The sequence below is a fragment of the Pseudomicrostroma glucosiphilum genome (genome assembly GCF_003144135.1).
Source record: "Pseudomicrostroma glucosiphilum strain MCA 4718 unplaced genomic scaffold BCV69scaffold_2, whole genome shotgun sequence".
In the NCBI taxonomy this organism is placed as follows: domain Eukaryota; kingdom Fungi; phylum Basidiomycota; class Exobasidiomycetes; order Microstromatales; family Microstromataceae; genus Microstroma; species Microstroma glucosiphilum.
In genome coordinates this window covers 1196208-1214446 of record NW_020289914.1, presented here as the reverse complement: position 1 = coordinate 1214446, position 18239 = coordinate 1196208, and the positions used below count along the sequence as shown (strand labels likewise).

The following is an 18239-nucleotide window of genomic DNA, read 5'->3' as shown; positions in this document are numbered from 1 at the left end:
CACGAAGCCCTCCAACAAACTCCGCCCCACTTCCGCCGCACGCGACGCCGCTCGGGCCACCGAAAAGCCAAGCACTGGAACCTGCCACGCGCGCAGGGCAGCTGCAGAGGTTACACTCGCCCACTTTCAGCCTAAACATCGTCGGCCAGATCCATCATCAGTCGCGCAAGTCTTTCCACGTCTTCGTCGACGTCGTGCATCTCTCCGCCATGTTCGGACATCCCGCTCGAATGCGGACCTTGGGGCGACGATCCTGACCCCAGATTGAGCATGCTCTTGTATGCATGACTTACAGCGCTGAAGGCCGTCAGACACTCGCCCAGTGCTTGTGCGGGATTGGGATCACATGTCTTTAGAAGCTCGAGACTCTGTGGGAAGCTTCGGAGGCACACTGCAATTGTATGAGCGGCACAGCCCGCCAACAGTGCGCTGTCTGATCGAGCGACCTCTTCAGGGAGGACCGTTGGTGAAACTTGTGGCTGGCCATCCGTCGTATCGCGACTAAGACTGTGGTGGGTCAAGAAGAGTTTGAAAAGTAGGACAAGAGCAGAGTGTGCTCCATCGTGTGGACGACACTCTGAGACTACGCATTCGTGTCGGTGGCACCCAGGATCGATCTGCAATTCTGCGACCATGGCAGCTGCAGCGCCTTCCCCTACAAGGTGGTCAATGAGGGCCAGACAATAGCACAAGAGGTCATGACTGGTGATCATCGATGCTGCAGACAATCTGGAGTGTACTGGCATGTCGAGCGGCCCGGCCTTGTCTGCTGGGCTACTCTCTTGTTGAGTGAAAGCTGGAATACTCGACGATGCCGCGAGTGAGTTGCTGCCACCGCTGTGCAAGGTTGGAGGGGCCAGCAAGCGCACTCCCTTTTCGTGATCAATAGTTGAAATGATACGAAAGAGCGTGCCCAGACCACCGTCTGCAGTGAGGACACCGTTGCACCACACTTGACTGTGCTGTGTGAAGGCGGCGAGGAGCTTGATCCAATCTGCCAGCACATTCGAGGCAGCCTCGAGGGTCGCAATAGCGATGTTCGCCTGACCTCTCTCCTTCTGGTTGTCGAGGTCGGAGACGAAGACCCAGAGGAATTGCAGTGTTTTCACGAACTGGCGCGCTAGAAATGTGATTTCCTCTTCGGTACAGATGTCTTGCATAGCGCGAGACAAAGCTTGTGCTTCGGCAGGTCCCGTACACGTTTCCAGCAGCCTTGCCGCAACTCCTAAAACATCCAGCGAGGGTAGTCTTGCGACCTTGGGGTCTGTGGATATCAAGCTCACATCATCACCGAGAGATTTGACAAAAGTCGCTGCTAAGTCGCCCTCGAAGCTCAGGTGATCGAGAAGCAGCTCCAGAAGGCATTGCCGCGAAGACAAATCCTCTTGTCCCCTCTCGCATTCGTCTTCGACCAGTGGCTTGGAGGTCAGCATGTCCAAGAGCGATACAGGAGATTCGCAAAGAGTTATCACGATGCCGAGCGTAAGGACAATCAGCGACGTGTTTGCATCGCTTGCCTCTTCTGGCGGCAGGGCGACTTGAGTCACATGGCGTGATAGCGAACGTAAAGCCTCGAGCATTATCTTCTCGTTCTTTGGCTGTTTCTTCTTCAGCTCACCAGAGTGCTGTTTCCGATAGCTGGCTCGGGTCAGGACATTGCGAAGCGCAGAAACAACGTCATTGAGGTGCCCTTGGAGAAGGACAGCTGCGCCTCCTGCCCCTTCAGTCATCCGGGCTAAGGAGATGAGCAGAGCCCAATCCAAGATCTCGTCCGTTCCAGTAGCTCCGCCAGCTCGTCGGAGCGCGGTCCACAATCTTCCTTGTGTCTCGGTGATCCTCAAGCGCAGGAGAAAGTCATCTAATGACCCTTCGGAGCTCGCTATCGACTCCTCTACCCTATCTGGGTCTTGCGCTGAATCCATACACATCCTTTTGACGATCTCAATGCTTGAAGAGCGTCGTGCACCCATGCCATTGCTTACTTCGAGGCCGGCTAATAAATACTCGAGACTGTCGAGAAACCTTTTTTGCGAGCCCTCGGAGCGCAGAGCAGTGAGAGACCGTAGAGGAATCTACAAGCAGGTGCGGAAGCAACGTTTTGAGGTGCTCCATCAGTGTTCGAGTGCGGAAGATGCATTCAGCTCGGCTGCTTTACTCACCAACGTCAAGGCAGTAGGGCTGCCAGCGCCGCCGATCGCTTCGTCCTCGATTACCCATCTCTTACGCAGATCGGAATAGCTTTCCCTCTGGGACTGCGGACTCTCTTTTGTATCGTCTGTTTGCGCAGCTGTAACAGGCTCGGGGATGCCTGACACACCCTCTTCGGCCAAAGGAGTGGATTTGTTCTCTAGAAAAGTCCGCAACCCACTACTATAGGTGACCTTCGAGCGACCACCAGGAGATGCCAGTGTGGCCTTCGATGGACTTTGACCCATCTGACGGTCTCGCGCTTGAAGTGAGCCTGATGGTGGTGTCCGAGGTCTTGCCGCTTCGGGGGCAAGGCTTCTGCGGGCGGGTGAGGTCTTCGGCTGGTCGAAGGCATCAGGGCGCCCCATCTCTGTGCCATACGCCGGTCCTTGCGGTGGTGGAGTAGCCCGCTGGCCACTACCGTCCGATTGCGTCTCTTCGACGGCTGTCACTTCTTCTGCTAAAGACGGGGTCCGGCTGAACAGATTCTTAGCCCTCATCTTTGCGGCCACTCCGCGCCGTCTGAGGTCAGTAGGACTTGATTCCATCAAAGATGAGTAGGATTGCACTTCTCCCATTCCCAAAAGCTCGTCTCGGGGCCCGTCTTGTCCATCGGCGGTAGCCTCGCGCACCTCACGCAAGCTTCCTGGACTTGCTGTTTCGAAGGCCTGAGCTATTTCCTGCGACAGCGGAGGAGGAGGAGGCGTAGTGAAACGGTTGGCACTCGGTGACAGTGCTGCTCCATGCTCCAAGATCTCCCGCGCTTTCCCGCTCTCCCCACTTGCGGTCAGATGCCGAACTTTCTTCGAGCTACGTAGCCGTCGCTGTGGAGAGCTATCGCTATCGTTGCGAGTCTGCTTAGCACCAGATTCCTCGAGGTCGGAAGCCTCCTCCGATCCTTTGCTAGACGCACGGAGTCTTCGAGGTCTCTTCGTGCGAGCCCCGTAAGTCGCCCTCGCACGTCGAGGTGTTCCTTCCTCTGACCCAGTCATCGAGACGTTGTCCCAATGAGCTTTAAGGTGACATAGGAACTAAGCGGTAGCGAAGTCTGAACATCGGCGATGATAAGTGTTGGGAAGTGCAGAAGTACCTCAACGAGTGCACAGTGGGTGCGGAAAGGCGGAAGCCACGGATGTAAGCCAGACCGAAACAGACCTTCGCACACGGACATGAAGGGCGTGGAGCGGCGAGCCGAGCAGCAGACATCACCGCATGAAGTGGGGTCTACTTGGGTCGGTAAGTGATGTGCTAATCAATCAATCGAATCGATGGCGGTGCTGATGGTACACGATGGGGGGCTGGGACAGGGGCGGTGTAGGGGACGGTACTCCAAGAAGCGCCTGTCACTGCACTCAGCGGGGTCGACTGGTAAACAAAATTGACGAGCTCGAGAGTGAAGCGATGTACATGACGCTCTGTAACTAGCAAGAACCAATCATCTATGCCTTGGCCTGCTTGGCAGCAGCCTTCTGTGCAAGGAACCTCCTCTGCTTCTTGAGCAGCATGATGTTGAAGCGGTCGAAGTCCGAGGTCTCCCTCTTGGCCTTCTGCGCTTGCCTCTTCTTGGCCCAGGCGCTCTTTGCCCACTTCTCGTTCACGTCCGACTTGTCGAAGAACTTCTTGACAGTTGTCGAGCCAGATCCTCGGGGAAGACCAGGTACGACGAAGGGAGTCAGGGTGGTGTACCTGTATCGGATGACCTGGCGGGCAACACCAGTGGAGGGACCGTCGACAATGGCCTGTGACGAATTGAGGAGAGACCGCATGTCAGCCTTCGCCTTTCTCAAGCTGCAACGAAATGTATCCATCTGCCTCGCGCTGCCCGCGTCATTTCTTCCCCTCCCCCTCCGCCTGGTGCACAATCCCGGGGCTCATGTGATATCCCTCCAAATTGGACAAACCAGCTGACTCCTTTCCTGAAAAGTGCAGCTCCACGTACACTCCAGATGGACGCCTGAGCCGTCCCGCCGGCATTCCTGCGCTCCGTCGTTCATGACCCCTCCCACGTTTACGATGCTCACCTTGTTGTGGTCCACGATCTCAACGATGACAGCCAGCTTTCCCTCGCTCTCTCCCTGGTTGATCAGGACCACACGTCCAACCTCGACGTATCGCTTGAAAGCCTCCTGTGCTGCAGACATTTTTGCTGTGAGGGGATAGAGAGATGGAGAGGGTAAAATCAGACCTATTGTCTCGAATCTCAACTTCACTGTGATCCATTGCCGATCTCCGCCTCCAAAGCCCACGCAACTTCTCCATCGCATCTCTGCCGCCTGCCATGCAGAGAACCTTGTTCGACCATTATAGCCGTGCTGTATGTCACTCCCCGTCTACCGAATCCTGAAGACTCCTATCCCACCGCAATCCGTATGCGCATGGCGGTCCAGCAACCCGTCCTGACCACAGCAGTGGGGGAGAGAGGACCTGCGACCTCACAAGTCCTCCAGCTTGACGTTGTACGATGCTCCTTGACCTCGTCTTACGTCCTGCCCCTGCTTGGCGCAGCGAGCTTCCTGCCCACAACCTCGCAGTCCGGCTCCCCCCAGCGACTCATCCAAGCGGGTGCGTAATGGCGAGCTCCTCGAGCGGATACCCCTCGCTCTGTCGTATGTGTAACAGCATTGTCGATGATACTAACCTAAGGGGATGATGAGGATGAGGCGGGTGATGTGACGTGAGCGTGAGCAGTATGGGAGTGAATGTCGAAATTCGCGGACCGGGCTGGGCCACTGCTTCTGGCGGGGGGCGCCTCAAGAAACCGCAGGATGCGCGCGCAAAAGCCACAGGGAGCCGCCAACACAAATCGGAACGGAAGTCACCACCCGCGAGGGACGTGACCCTTCCTTCGCAGCTTGACTTCCTCGAAGAATTGCTCGGCATCACTGGCTCTGTACTACATTCATAGATAGCTCTGTCTTCATTTTGTTACAGAACTTGTACTGATCGTCGGACCATACTCTAATCACAATCACTGAGCTCTCTGACAGAGTGCGAGGGAACTGCCACGCTTGGTTGTACCTGCCTCTGCTAGTCTTGCGATCATTGGCTGGACCCTCTAACTTGCCTGCCTCCCGTCAGCTGCCTTCCGCAGTCTCTGTCTGAGCTCCTCTTTGTCTAGACGGTGCCTTGCTATCTCTACACACATTAAGGGGAGATTTTGCATTGACGCAGGTGTCAGAGAGATTCTCGCTGCAGCCTTGGGCTCTCGAGACTACCTACCTTGGCCGTTGAGGTGTATGACTGGAATGTCGTACTGGTATAATCTTCTGTACTTGTGTACGTCCGGCAACGAGTCATCACGAATGTTGTAGTATTGTACTTCGTAGGGGATCTGGGGGCAAGAGAAGTACGGCTGTGAGCATACACATCACAGGAATCGCACCCATCTCGGAGTGAATCTCAGTATTTGGCGGGCCAAGCACGATCCGTCGAGCATACTACCACTGCCCCATGGCAATGCTCACCTCTTTCCTGACTTCCTCGAGTGTGGCCTTGACCACGTCGCACAGCGAGCAATCCGTTCCGGTGTACAGAACCACCTTTGGCGTCTGGCCCTGTGCTGCTGACCTTGCCACACTAGCGCTGCTAGTGAGAGACCTCCTCCCCGCGTGGTGGATATGTTGCAGGAGCATTATGCCGATCCCTCTGCTTCTGGACGTTGTGTGCGAGCTCATCCTGCCTCACCTTCTCGGGACTGCGCTAGTTCCCTCGCGGATGAGCAGCTAGGCACGGTTCGGATGCGGAGGATACGGTAGAGAAGCAAGGGAGACCGTGTGGCGAGCTGCTGAAGGCATTGAAGCACATTCAATGAGCGACGTGTTGCACTTTACGTTGCAAGACTACACCACTTCACACCTCCAACATACGCAGGTTCCCCTTCGTCCTCTACTTGAGCCAAGCAAGGCCGACCTCTACGTTGTCGGTGAGAGTCTGTCAAATATATAGGCCAATGTGTAATGTGATTAAGATTTACAATGCATGATATATGATGTAGGGGAAACACAACGACGACAACGACTGCGAAGTGCAAGTACGGAGACTCAGTCGTTCACGATGCCAGCCACTGCTAAGCTACCCTTTCGTACCACACCATGTAAGCATCCTTACATCTCAGAACCTGTTCCAGCGTCGACGGCTTGACGACGGTGTCCGAGCAGTGCACCCACTGACGCTGGTCATCAGTTGGTTGATGAGGGCGGCTGGTAGAGTGCTCTGCCGACAGACGCCCTGCCTTTGCATCCCCATTCGCGGCACCTTCTTTGCCAGTGCCATTCTGTCTATTGTCTCTGCCCTTCTTGCCAGCTGCAGGAGCGCATCGGTCGGACAGGACGTACGAGGTGTAATGCCCACCATGCATGGTTGTGCCATGATGCGCTACAACGCTGTACAGTCGATAGAGAGGCGAAGGCGTGCTGTGCATGCTAGACGGTCCGCTGGAACCCGCAGCTTCATGCTCACCGGAGTGAGATCGGAAAGCCGCCTGACCAAGAGCGGGTGAAGTCACTCTTGATTGCGATGGAGACGGGATCGGCGCCGGTAGACCCGAAGCCGAATTGGTCGAGGAGCCGGAAGGGCCTCGCGAAAAGGTCCTTGACCAGCGCGAAGGCTTTCTCTTCAGGCCTGTACTGTCATTCGTGAGTGTAAGCGAGGCATCGGGGCTTTCATCGCTGGTAGCGACATGTTGATGCGCAGTTGATCTCTCAGCTGAGCTCTTGTGATACGCTTCCCATACACGAGGATCAGACGTCTCCTTCAGGTTCCCATGTCTGTCATACTCCTCCCGAGGCGGTGCCATCCATTCCGCCATGTCCAGCCATTCGGGATAGGTGACGACATCATCGATCTTCTTGAAAGTAGAGTTGCCGCTACTACTGAAGAAGCTTGTGGAGCGGGTCGAAGTATTGGCCTGGAAGCGTTTGAGATGAAAGACCAGGATGGGAGGGAAGCTGGAGATGAGATACCGCTTCAGAGCCCTCCTAGGGATTGACTGCTGGGATCGCTTCGGCTGCTGACGTTGAATGGCACGGGAAGAAGGCGGCGGCATTTTCGTCTTGTCGAGACTCTGAACTGAGTCTGCCGTCGCAGGTCGGACGATTGACGATGTTGAGAGCATTCTCGGATTACCAGTGTGGCTTGACTTGTGATTGGCTGAGCCGCTCGAGGCATCGCTGTCGTTGCCCGACTCAGAGACATCTCGATCAGGCTGGCTGACGGCCGACCCTGCTGAGGACGCAGCTCGCGCCCGCATCGATGCTGGCTGATCAGCAGAGGCGCTGCTGCCAGGCGACAGAGGACGTTCGTCCATAGATGGCTCGCCGCTCTGCACGCTCCTGGAGGAGCCTAATGAAGAGCTGCTGCCCCCGAGTAGTCTCGGAATTTCATCTGCAGGGACTGAGCGTGCTGCATTGATATCGTGCTGGACATCAGCGGCGTTGCCTTGCTGGTCTGAAGTCGATGTTGGTGCAGGATGCGCTCCGGACACCAGGCCGCCGCTGATGTTTCTGGAGATGTTGAAGAATTGGCTTTCGGGAGGCTGCGTCGAGCTCCTCCTGGAGCCTGGAGTTCGTGCTCCCTCTTCCAAGAGATCGATCGCCGAAGGTCCGGGAGCATCGAGATGCTCGCCCACCACGATCTTGCTCTTGACAATAGCTTCCGCATCCGAGGCTTCGTCTTCTGAGGACCCAAGGCTCAACGGATTTAGCAAGCCAGTGGCCGCCCGTTGAGGCTTCGGAGCGACGAGTTTGACAGGTCCTATAGAACTCGCTGCAGGGTACGACGCTATTGCACCACCGGCAGTCGCAAGATCCTCATCTTCGCCGGCTTCCCCCCCATCATCATCCTCACTGTCCTCGCTTCCACTAGGATTCTTGCCTTTCCTCGCTCTTCGTCGCCTCAAGCGCTCACGTTCTGCTCCTTTAGCGGGGTTGAGTCGCCTCCAGCAGCGTTTGCAGTTGAAAGCATTTTCTTCGCTCAAGACCTCAGAGGTCGTGAAGGCTCGAAGCGCAACAGCCAAGCCAGTCGTAGCCTGATCCGCCCGTACCTTGCTCCGGAATGTGTGCTTTCCGGCACCTGAAAGCGAGGAAGAGGCAGTTGTTGGAGCTGATTGTCCAGGCTCCCCGAAAGCTTTGGCTATGTATTGAGCTCGTTTGGACGGCTCACGGTGGGATCTGTGAGCGGAGTGATGATGTAGAAGACCAGCGAGAAGATGATGTTGGCTGTGTTCGGCGTCTGAGGTCTCGGCCCTTGCAGGGGGCTTCTCCGAGCCGGGACTGTTAGTTCTGCTGATGACTCCATCTCTGTTCCTGCTTCCTGCACGACTATGCGCTCTGGAAGCGTTGCTGAGCGCAGTCAGTAGGTCTTTAGAGCCTTTGCTCTTGGCCTCCACAGCTCGAGCCAATTCGCGTCTCAACACCTCCTCGTTCCCCGTTACGGAGCAAGATGCAGATGACTCGGGAGTCAGAGCCATCGACGCAATGTCAGGCATGTCGATGGTGTCCTTGTCTGTCACAGTGGTTGGCGTTACTGACTTGACAGGCGCTGTACTTGCTGGTCTGGCCGAGCGACTCCTGCCCAATGTTGACGCCCAAGCAGACCAGCTGGTACTCCCGGGAGTGTGGGAATCCTCATCTGCAGAAACAGCACCGTCAACAAGGCGATCAGAGGCCACTGTCGGAGCTCCCTCCGCTGCAGCAATCTTATCTGAGGCGACCTCCGCTCGGAGTGTCTGCTTGAGAATCGTATCTCTCTCTTCGCTGGGATTTGTGCTCTTCGCCGAGCGGACAGAACTGACGGGAGTGCCAGGCTTTCGCCACCGATCTGTCATTAGACGCATTCGATTCGCTCGCCTCTCTCTAAGGCTGGCAGTCGCGGCATCTTCCGGCCTGAGCGGGAGACTGAGATCCAAGAAGTCTTCGTAAGTATGAGAGACGTGTCGGCAGCCTTCGCATACGACCATGCTTGCCAATTGTCCGCCCCATAGAACATCAACAAGAGACATCATATCCTCCCAGACGAGATCATCTGATGACTCGCCAGCAGAAGTAGAATCACTTGTCTCTGAATTTGGTAGTTCCCGAATCGTCATGTCTCCCTCTGATATCAGATGATGTTGAGAGTTCGAGGCCATTGGTGTGACGTCACCTTGATCATGGAATTGACTACTGCGAGAGCTCGAAGGGCCTGAGGTAGCCTCTGACTGCAAGCCGTCCGTCCCGTCATCGCTCGGCTCCGTTGCAGAGAGAGATTCCATGCTGGATGAGTCGGAGCGAAGTGAGTGGCCGCTGATCTGTCTCTGCGCTTCTCGAGGTCCGCGAGGCCGGATCTTCTTGATGAAGTCCATCTCCTCCATCCTCATGGCATCTAACAGCAGTCTCAGAAGTTCATGTGCATCTTGCTGCTCGTAGTGTCCGAATTGGTCAAATTTCCTTGCGAGGAGCTTCAGTAGAGCCTTGGGACTGTGGCTGGCAGGTCGCACATTTGTCGCCTTGCTCGGTTCCTTCCACGTCTTCTCGAGTGTGAAGCGGAAGGAGTTAGACAGGGAAAGGAGCTTGAAGAGTTCGTCTGCCTGCACCTCAGAGAGCGGTGGAATGATCGGCCTCTTTGCTTCTTCATCTGTGAGGAGGAGGGCGGGTATTCTGCGGCGATTTACTGGCCTAGATCCGAGAGACGCGGTGGTCATCCCAGAGTCATTGGCCGCCTCAGGCAGCGCAAGATCACCCCAGGGATGGAAGAGCGAGTGTAATGCTCGAGTGGCTGAGGTTGCTTGGAGGACTGAGTTGAAGAAGCAGGTATTGCCCAGATTGACCAGGCCGAGGTGCTGCGAGACGTCAAAGGCCTCCTGGGACGAGGAAGTTGCTGGCGCCATAGCGAAGGAATACGCAGGGGCCTCTACCGTAGCGGTCTACAGGAAAGCTGCAGAGGCTTCCCGCTCGAGTATCGAAGCTCGAACTCGGAGCACTGGGCCAGACGAGAGAGTACAGGCAATCACCTTCCGGCTCCAAAATCTGTCGTACACAGCCCTGCCCTCTAACTGACGGCGAGGGCAACGGACCGACACTAGTTTCCCACTACGAACAAGGCATCGATGGCACCTTGGTACCGAATGTGAGGACGATAATGGCAGATGGGCAGTACCGGGGTGGGGTGGCCAAGTGAGGATGGCAAGAGTGCGGAGCAAGCAAGCTCTAAAGGCGCCTGGCGGCAAGCGGAAGCCTCATCGGGTTCATCTCCGCCGGCTCCCCACCGCGACTGCCGCGTCCCCACGTTCTCAGCGCTGCCCACGCCAGTGATAACGGCGCAACACTCGTCGCCATGGCAGCACAGAAGAACGCGCACAAGAAGGACTTCAATTGTTAAGTAGGTTGCATCTATTACACTAACAGTAGGATCCATCAACAGTGGGAGAACTTGCCCTCCTGCTTTCGCTTCAGTGTCATACTGGCCACAATGCTGCTTCCCACACCGCTTCCATCCTCGGCCTGGTGGGTCACGATGCCCTTGCCCTTCTCACCAAAGATGTCCTCAAGAGCTTGGTGTAGACGGTCAGGGAACTTGGGGTACTTGGAGTACAGGGAACCATCGGCTCCAACGCCACATCCTTCTTCGAGGTAACCCATCTTGGTCACGATGGCGGCGATACCGCACGCTGACAGTCGCGCAGCTCGAGTACCGATCAGCTCTGCGAGCTTCTTGAAGAATTGGCGTTCTTCCATTGTGGTCTCTACACCGAAGAAGTGCAGGAATAAGCCGGCGCAGGTCAAGACCTCGTCTGTAGGGTCGGCCTCGATCAAGCTCAAGAAGGCAGTGTCGAAGACGTTCTCCTTCTCTAGCTTGTAAGTGTTCTGGCCCAAAAACAGCACGCCCTCGTCGATGAGATCGCAGATGACCAGTCGGAATAGCTCTCCAAGGTAGAGACCCGCAATCATCTTTTCATAGCTCTGCTCGTGAGGCTTGTTGGAGTGCAGATCGATGTACTCGTCATACTTTGTCCTGATCTCCGCCATGTGCTTGTGCTCAAAGGAGTCAAATGCACCGTATTCGCAGTTGATAGCCATGTCTTCGTCACCGGGCAATTCGTACTCCTTGAGCTTTGGGACATTCTTGATGTGCTCCATGTACGCAGCATTGCATCCGGTACCAAAGATGCAGGCAATCTTGGTGTGCTGCTTGACGTAGTTGGAGGCAATGAGGGTTCCGGTAGTATCGTTAATGATAGAAGTCAGCTTGATGGGCACCTTGTGGGACTCTAGCGATTTGCGGAACATCTCTGCACAATCTTTGCCCTCGGTGTTGGGGTTGCCGAAGCCCTTGGTCCATCGTACGAGTTTACCGTGGTCAATAGCCTTCTGCTCCATTGGGTAGCTGAATGTGAAGCCGAGAGCAATGTCCTCTTCGAGGATAATCTCCTCGTCTTCCTTGCCAGATCCGAAGTGATCGGTGATGAAGGTGTTGAGACACTGAGCGCAGAAGTCGAAGAGCTCCTGCCCTTCACACTGCTTCTGCTCTTCCGTAAGCCTGAACTTGGTCTGAGTGATCTCAAACTTGCCCTTGCCCTGAAGAGTGACGTGGCAGACTCGCAAGTTTGTACCACCCAGGTCGAGAGCGAGGAAAGAGCCCTCTTCGTCACCCGTCGGCCAGCCGAAGACGAAGGCTGGTAGCATGGGCACTGTTTGGCCGTCCTTCTCAAGCCCCTGCTTGAGTACACCGACGAATCTCTCTGTGATGTGCTTAAGCCTGTCTGGAGTCAAAGTGAAGAGCTCCTTGAAGCGCTGGTACTCCTTCTCGAGCTGCTCCTTGCCTGCTCCTGGACCACGCTCATGCTTGTTGGTAGACGTGTGCCACGAGACGGTCTAGACGAGATGAATTTGGGAGGACGGGCAATGCTCAGGATTAGACTCTCAAACCAATAGAGCCCCTCCCCAGATGCTTGCCCAGAACGAGGGAAGCCCGACACTTCAGACTCACATGGCTGTCCAGCTTCTCAGTTCCAGATCCCCTCCTGGCTCGCAGGACGGATGACTTTCTTCGGCCTGTCGATCCGCCGACCTTGGCATCAGCGCTTGGCGCCTTCTGAGTCGCAGCAGACATGATTATATGTGAGTAAATGTGATGTCCTATTGAGGGACAGTGAAGATGAAAAGTGGAGGAGCAAGTGGTGAAGAAGTTGGGATTCATCCGCCTTTGATAGACCCGCCTTCTCACCAGCCCAACAGTCACGCTGCAGCCAGTCTCAGGTGAAACTCCGCTCACTCCACTCCCGCTCCGGCCCGCATTGGCACTTGTATCTCCTCGCACCTCACCATCGGCAGCCTGTGTCACTATACCACTTGCTTAGCTAATCTACAAGAGCTCCCGCTACACCACGCAACCATGGTCAAGTCTTCAGATGTCCTCCTCATCGTCGTGGCGTGAGTCTTGGTCCCATATCTGGACTTGCAGGGTCGTCTGGTGCTTGCCTACCAGCTGACACTGCATCCGCCTACCCGCCGACCACAGCATCCTCTTCCCGCCAGCAGCCGCTGCCTTCATCACCGGCTGCTCATGTGATCTCCTCATCAACATCCTCCTGACAGTGTTGGGGTACCTCCCTGGTCACATCCACGCCTGTGAGTTCGTGTGCCTCTGTAGCAGCTTGTGGCCCCGGTACTCGTCTTCGACGATGCTAGCCGGCCTAATAGATGAGCACGAGACACTGACAATCGCTTTTCTGTTCCTTGTCGTCCCCGCCTCCACAGTCTGGGTAAGTTCAGTCATCTCCTGAGCCCACTTCAGGCCTTCTCACAACACTTTCTCCATCATGGGTCTGATACTGACCTCTCTTCTCCACCTGCCAATCTCATCCCTTCTCGCAGCTGATCTACAAGAAGGTGAGTATCAAAGCTCCCCAAATCCCCATCTCTCCGCGAGCAATATTGACCTTTCTACATACCCGTCTCTTTCTTTCGACAACAGATCAAGGCGGAGGAAGAGTTCGGCTACGGAGGCTTCCGCTACGTCGGCTCCGGCAGATATGTGGCCGCTTCGGGACAGGCTCAGAACCAGGCACCGCCTTCGTACGGAGCCGTCTGAGAAAGCGACATTAGGCTTCTCTCGAAGAAGCGCTGTTGGACGTCTGAGAGAGTCTTCCTCAAGATGTTGTCTTGCTCATGCTGCAGAGCTCTACCTCACGCAACCAATGACAAGGGAGAAAACATTAATTGCCGCTTAGATGCCGAACCGCAAGAGTGTGGATGAAGAATTGTGCTTCCCGAGAACAGCGTCATGCGAGACCGGATATGATGGTAAAGGTGGTATGAGATACAGGTGCCTAAGAAGGATAACTCACGAGAGAGACTAAGAACAAGTGACAGATGACTGCTGGGGATTGATGGTATGCAGAGTAAGATCGTGGGCTGAATCAAGCTTCACCGGTGTACTTGATCGATGATGTTGTCTTTGTACACAGCCGCATCGAAGCTCACTCGACGACTTCGGTAGCGCACGGTCGTGGCAAAGCGCTCGTTTCAACTTCTGCAGAAGGGTTCGGGTCCTGCTCTATAGTGCTGAGGAGAGCAGGCGCACTGTTGGAACTGGGCATTGCCGACGTCGACCCCTCCCCACCCTCGTTTCCTGGGGCACGTTTGGTAGGAGAAGAGCCGCCAGCAATAGCGTCGCCTCCAGATGAAACTGTCACAATAGGCGCAGAGGCCGAGGCAGTAACGAGCACTTGTCCCTTGGCGTCTTCGATCTCGGGGCGCTGATCATCGCTCGACGTAGCAGGTGGAAGTGGATTGCTACCTACCCACGCTCGGCCAGTGTCAGGATTGATGATCGGGATGGCAGCCTTCTCGGTGCTAGCTCGTACGAACTGAGAGGCTTGAAGAGCGGTCTCTTTAGGGACCAGACGCTGTAGATCATCGGCATTCGCTTCGTAGACTGCGCTTTCGACTGGAAATGAGGCCATGTTCGTCTGAGCGGCCGAAACAGACATTGCTTGTCCAGTCGTCTTCAGCCCGTCTGCGGGCGATGACAAGGTGGGAGGTGGGCAGTCATTGACCTGGGCAGCGTTGCCAATCGTCGAAGCAGATGCGAAGCCTTGAAGCCCTTCCTTGATGAGCGGACCATTCGACGATTGCTCAAATGCGAACGGATGGTGAGACTGTTGCGGCGCGGCAATTGACAGCTCCCTCAGTTGCCTCTCGACGTCCAGACCAGACGACAATGCCAGCGCCCAATTCGTTGAGAATGCTGCGGAGATTTGAGCAGCATTTCCCATGGGTAGATGTGTGTAACCCGACGGTGGGTTCAGGGTGCCGGTGCTGCCGCTCTGGCCCAAAAGATCCAGAGACACCGCTGGAGAATTCAGAGTCGAGGTACTACCCGAAGGGCTTAGCGAAGGCGTCCCGTTGCTCTGTACATTACTCCCGGTTGCACTGGTCGCTTTGTGGGCCCAATACGGTGGTAGAGGCATGGCTGCGGGAGTTGTAGGCGTAGACGCAATGGGGAACGCAGTACTCGCAGGAGACCAGACACTGTGACCCGAATGTGGAAAGACTTGCTGATTGTGATTGCTCAGAGCAGCAGCGGCCCAAAGCGGCGATGGAGGTGCACCGATCGGCCCAGGGTAGAAGCCAGCAAGGGAGCTTGTAGGGCTGATCATGGGAATGCCGCCAACACTCCCAGGCTGAGCCCCAGCTACAAGAGAGCCCGGATCACTTCTGCCCATAGCCATGCCCGTGCTGTTGGCACCGCGAGAAACTGTGCGAGCAAGGTTGCCAAGAGATGTTTGGCTAAGCGATCGGCGAGTGCTGGTACTGGCAGGATGGTTGGCAAGGACTCCCATGTCTAGATCTGCGTAGACTTTGCGAAGGCTAGTGTCTTGCTTGAGGCGCTTCTGGTTCTCGCTGTCGGCAAAGCGAGCCTGCAAAGGGTGAGGGTGGCCGATGAGTCGCTTGCCATGTAGTCGGTCGATACATTCTTGCGCTACCTCGCGAGTATGGAAGCGGATAAAACCAACGCCTCGGCTGGTCCCGTCGACCTTGGATAGTATTCGTCGACTGACAATGGCATGGGGAGCTACGAGGTGCTCGAGCTGCTGGTCCGTCATAGTGAGAGGAAGATTGCTCACGTAAACATTCGTCGATCGTACGTCGGACATCATTCGAAGCTTGGCGCTGAATGACTCGTGTCGGGCGAAGCTCGTCTGGTATCCCCTCTTCTGCAGCTCGACCATGGCGACCGCGGCATCCTTAGCCCATGCGAACATGATAAAGCCGTAGCCTTTGCAGAGACCTGTCTCGGAGTTGATGATGGCCTTATGGCTGATGACCTCGCCGAATTGAGAGCCAATCCGTAGAAGCTCGTCGTCGGTGACATAATCCCCTAGCCCGTTGAGGTAGAGGTTGGTGTTCTGCTCGATCTGGATCTCCGACGGCAACGCATCGGCGGGGAAGGGCGCTGGTGATGCAGGAAGCAGGGCAATGGGAGGGGCCGGCTGATGCTGAGGGCTGGTCACTAGCGGGCCGTCTTTCGCTCCGTGGCTGCTCGTTTCACTGTCTGCAGCAGTCGTTGACGCCGCTGGTGCTGAGCGAGGAGGTCCGGAGAGGCTGCCGCTTTGTAGGTAGGTAGCGATGAGTTGTGGAAGCGGTCCAGTCAGCAGCGATTGGGCCACAGGATGCGGCAACTGACTAAGGCTATTGACTCCAAAACGTTCGCTCAGGACTGTTCGCACAGCCTGGTCGAGGATGCGAGGGTCTATGACGGGAGAGGCGCTTGAGATCATCGCTTCCACAGGCATCGGCATAGTGGACGAGTCTGGCAGCGCTGTTGGCGCTGCGAAGCTGGCGGCGAAGGGTGCTGGAGATCTGTTGACTGCCGAAGTGGCTCCCTTTGCGACAGTGTCAATGTCAGGATGAACGGAGGATCGATGGTCAGCGAGGTGCCCAGCACCGGAACCAGACGTGGGGGCCACAGAGGGGAGAGTGGGTCTGCAAGGGAAATGTCCGACCCCTGGTGCTCCTTCATTGGCTCTAGCTATGTCCACAGAGAGCTTGTCGCTGCCAAAGTGCTGTTGTCGAGTGCTTGCAAAAGCTTTAGTGTCGTCTCTTGCGTCGGCAGTGGGTATGTCCCAGAGATCGACCTTCATAGGGGTGGTACTGCTTCGCTCAGTGTCGGAGGAGTTGTTGTACTGAGCCGCAGGCAGACCCAAGATTGGAGTACTGCCGTGCATCCGGTTCCAGCGATTGACATGGGATGGGTCTCGACCTGAGCCTGACGTAATTCTAGCACTAGCATCTTCCGGGCCGGCAATGGTCGGTAGGACTGAAGTGGAGGTGGCTCCCTGGCGCTGATGAGCCGAAGAGAGCTGAGGCGTCTGACTGCGGGAGCTTTTGCGACCACGTACGGTCATATCGAGGTTGTCCTGTCTACCCTCGGAAAGTGACTGGAATGTGCTGATGGGAAGATCGGATGCAGAGCTCGTTGTGGTCTTGAGAGGAACACGGGTCTTCTTGCTGCCTGAGCGCGATGCCGTGTTACGCTTAGCGGGTTTGGCCGTACCGGGGGTGTCCTTGTTGTTGATGACTGGAGTGCGGAGGTCGGTCGTAGAGGACATCGTGCGGTGTAGGGGTAGAAGTCAAATGTCGGTCCAAAGAGAGGGCTCTTGCTCAGCCGCTGAAGATGTATCAGTCGCGGGTGTAAGCAGTGAGGCAGTTGGGGCGACTGTTGGAGGTAGTGGGAAGTAGCCTACATTGTCAGACAGATCGACTCATCTAAGACATCGGCGGGGACCTTGGTCGGAGGACTTACCGTCAGAGGGATGACCTTCGAGGATGATAGGTGCGGTACTGCTCAATTACTAGAGCCAATTGTGGGTAGGATTTGACGAAACGGGGATGTAGCTGCTGGGATGGCGTCGAGTGTTGCTCAATGACGGATTATTGGTAAGGAGAGATGCTCGTAAGATTTTGAGAAGGCTGGGGAGAGTGTGTGTCGCGGGATGAGATGGGAAGCTCCAGAGATCTGACGCTACAAGAGAGGTGAAGAGGATAAGTACGTGGGTGTCGTGGCAGAAGAGGGCCGTAGAGATGTGTCTAGGTTGAGAGGGGATGGGCGAAGGAAAGGAGTGGTGAGGTGGCAAGGAAGAAGGTGGTGGGATCGTGAAGGAGGCGTGGTAGGGAGAAAGGGTCAGACTGGAAGGGAGGAGTGGCGTTGGTACTGGCACTACTTAAATGGCCCTCCATCCTCGTGGCCGTGATCGGGAGGGTGATGGATCACCACCAATGCAACGACGGCGCCAGGTCGTAAGCTTCGGGATCGCAAGCCGAGACGTGCATCTCTGGCGGGCGCCCATCCTTCTCCGCTTCGTTGCCCTTGTAAGCGCCGTACAGAGCTCACTTGCAGTCAGATTGGGAGGCCTGCCTCTTCCCAAGACGACTGCAAGGGCACGTGTCGTTGCCCCTCGATGCCTTCGAGGGGTGCTCTGTGGGTTGTGTGGACCTTTGCGGCGACACTCGTGTGGATATTGTGCAGAGGTTTCACGTCACGGAGGCATCTCGCAACAGCTTCCATTCTGCTCCTCCGTAGGATGTTCGCGTCCACATCTCCTCTTGTAAGCCATGCTGAAGTCTTAATGGTGTCCAGTACAGCCATCAGAGACGATTGGGCGTGATCGTGTTCTGCACCAAGGCTGGCTGAGCCGCATGACGCGCCGCGCCTACCTGCATTTGCCGCCCCACAAACAGGCTTGACCAGGGCAGCGTCGCGCGTGTGACTGACGTCCGTCGTCTGCACGTCATCTGTGCCTGACGAAACCGCGCAGCCCCTGCCCGGTCCGATAGGCGGGCGGCGGGCAGGCAGGCCAAGGAAAACTCAAACTCCTCGATTGGGAACCTTTGGCTCCGGCGTGTGCTCCTGTCTCTCGACCCATCCACCCTACTTCCCCCCTTGGACCCCATCTACCGGACGGGGAAGAAGAAAGCTCAGTCCTAACGTCAGAGTACGTCACGGACCGAGACTGAGACTGAAGGCTAGCAAGAGGACTCTCCGTACTACGGGCCACCGCACAAGTTCGCAGT

At 56.2% G+C, this 18239-nt stretch overlaps 7 protein-coding genes across 7 annotated transcripts; 2 read left to right on the top strand and 5 right to left on the bottom strand.

Annotated features, from left to right (window-relative positions):
- Positions 1-131: 131 nt before the first annotated feature.
- Positions 132-3179, bottom strand: BCV69DRAFT_297061 (hypothetical protein; the record flags this gene model as incomplete). The annotated part of the gene is made up of 2 exons (XM_025494075.1): positions 132-2072; positions 2160-3179. 2 exons carry the CDS (start codon positions 3177-3179, stop codon positions 132-134), a joined length of 2961 nt encoding a protein of 986 aa, XP_025350268.1.
- A 227-nt stretch (positions 3180-3406) lies between these two features.
- BCV69DRAFT_310593 (hypothetical protein) lies at positions 3407-6109 on the bottom strand. Its single transcript, XM_025494803.1, has 4 exons — positions 5652-6109; positions 5407-5518; positions 4209-4333; positions 3407-3926 (listed from the first exon to the last, which is right to left on the bottom strand). The coding sequence occupies exons 1-4, from the start codon at positions 5859-5861 to the stop codon at positions 3627-3629; spliced, it is 747 nt and encodes a 248-aa protein (XP_025350267.1). The 5' UTR covers positions 5862-6109; the 3' UTR covers positions 3407-3626.
- Positions 6110-6130: 21 nt separating this feature from the next.
- On the bottom strand, positions 6131-10351 carry BCV69DRAFT_280716 (peptidase C19, ubiquitin carboxyl-terminal hydrolase 2). The gene has a single exon (XM_025491711.1). It carries the CDS (start codon positions 10049-10051, stop codon positions 6254-6256), a length of 3798 nt encoding a protein of 1265 aa, XP_025350266.1. The 5' UTR covers positions 10052-10351; the 3' UTR covers positions 6131-6253.
- Positions 10352-10516: 165 nt separating this feature from the next.
- On the bottom strand, positions 10517-12326 carry BCV69DRAFT_292431 (putative hexokinase). Its single transcript, XM_025493796.1, has 2 exons — positions 12151-12326; positions 10517-12035 (listed from the first exon to the last, which is right to left on the bottom strand). The coding sequence occupies exons 1-2, from the start codon at positions 12271-12273 to the stop codon at positions 10578-10580; spliced, it is 1581 nt and encodes a 526-aa protein (XP_025350265.1). The 5' UTR covers positions 12274-12326; the 3' UTR covers positions 10517-10577.
- Positions 12327-12555: 229 nt separating this feature from the next.
- Positions 12556-13254, top strand: BCV69DRAFT_245017 (hypothetical protein; the record flags this gene model as incomplete). The annotated part of the gene is made up of 4 exons (XM_025490136.1): positions 12556-12593; positions 12682-12799; positions 13038-13052; positions 13138-13254. The coding sequence occupies 4 exons, from the start codon at positions 12556-12558 to the stop codon at positions 13252-13254; spliced, it is 288 nt and encodes a 95-aa protein (XP_025350264.1).
- A 263-nt stretch (positions 13255-13517) lies between these two features.
- BCV69DRAFT_108025 (hypothetical protein) lies at positions 13518-17128 on the bottom strand. Its single transcript, XM_025489062.1, has 2 exons — positions 16972-17128; positions 13518-16884 (listed from the first exon to the last, which is right to left on the bottom strand). Exon 2 carries the CDS (start codon positions 16775-16777, stop codon positions 13643-13645), a length of 3135 nt encoding a protein of 1044 aa, XP_025350263.1. The 5' UTR covers positions 16778-16884; positions 16972-17128; the 3' UTR covers positions 13518-13642.
- Positions 17129-17838, top strand: BCV69DRAFT_108024 (hypothetical protein). Its single transcript, XM_025489061.1, has one exon. It carries the CDS (start codon positions 17394-17396, stop codon positions 17775-17777), a length of 384 nt encoding a protein of 127 aa, XP_025350262.1. The 5' UTR covers positions 17129-17393; the 3' UTR covers positions 17778-17838.
- The last annotated feature ends 401 nt before the right edge of the window (positions 17839-18239 follow it).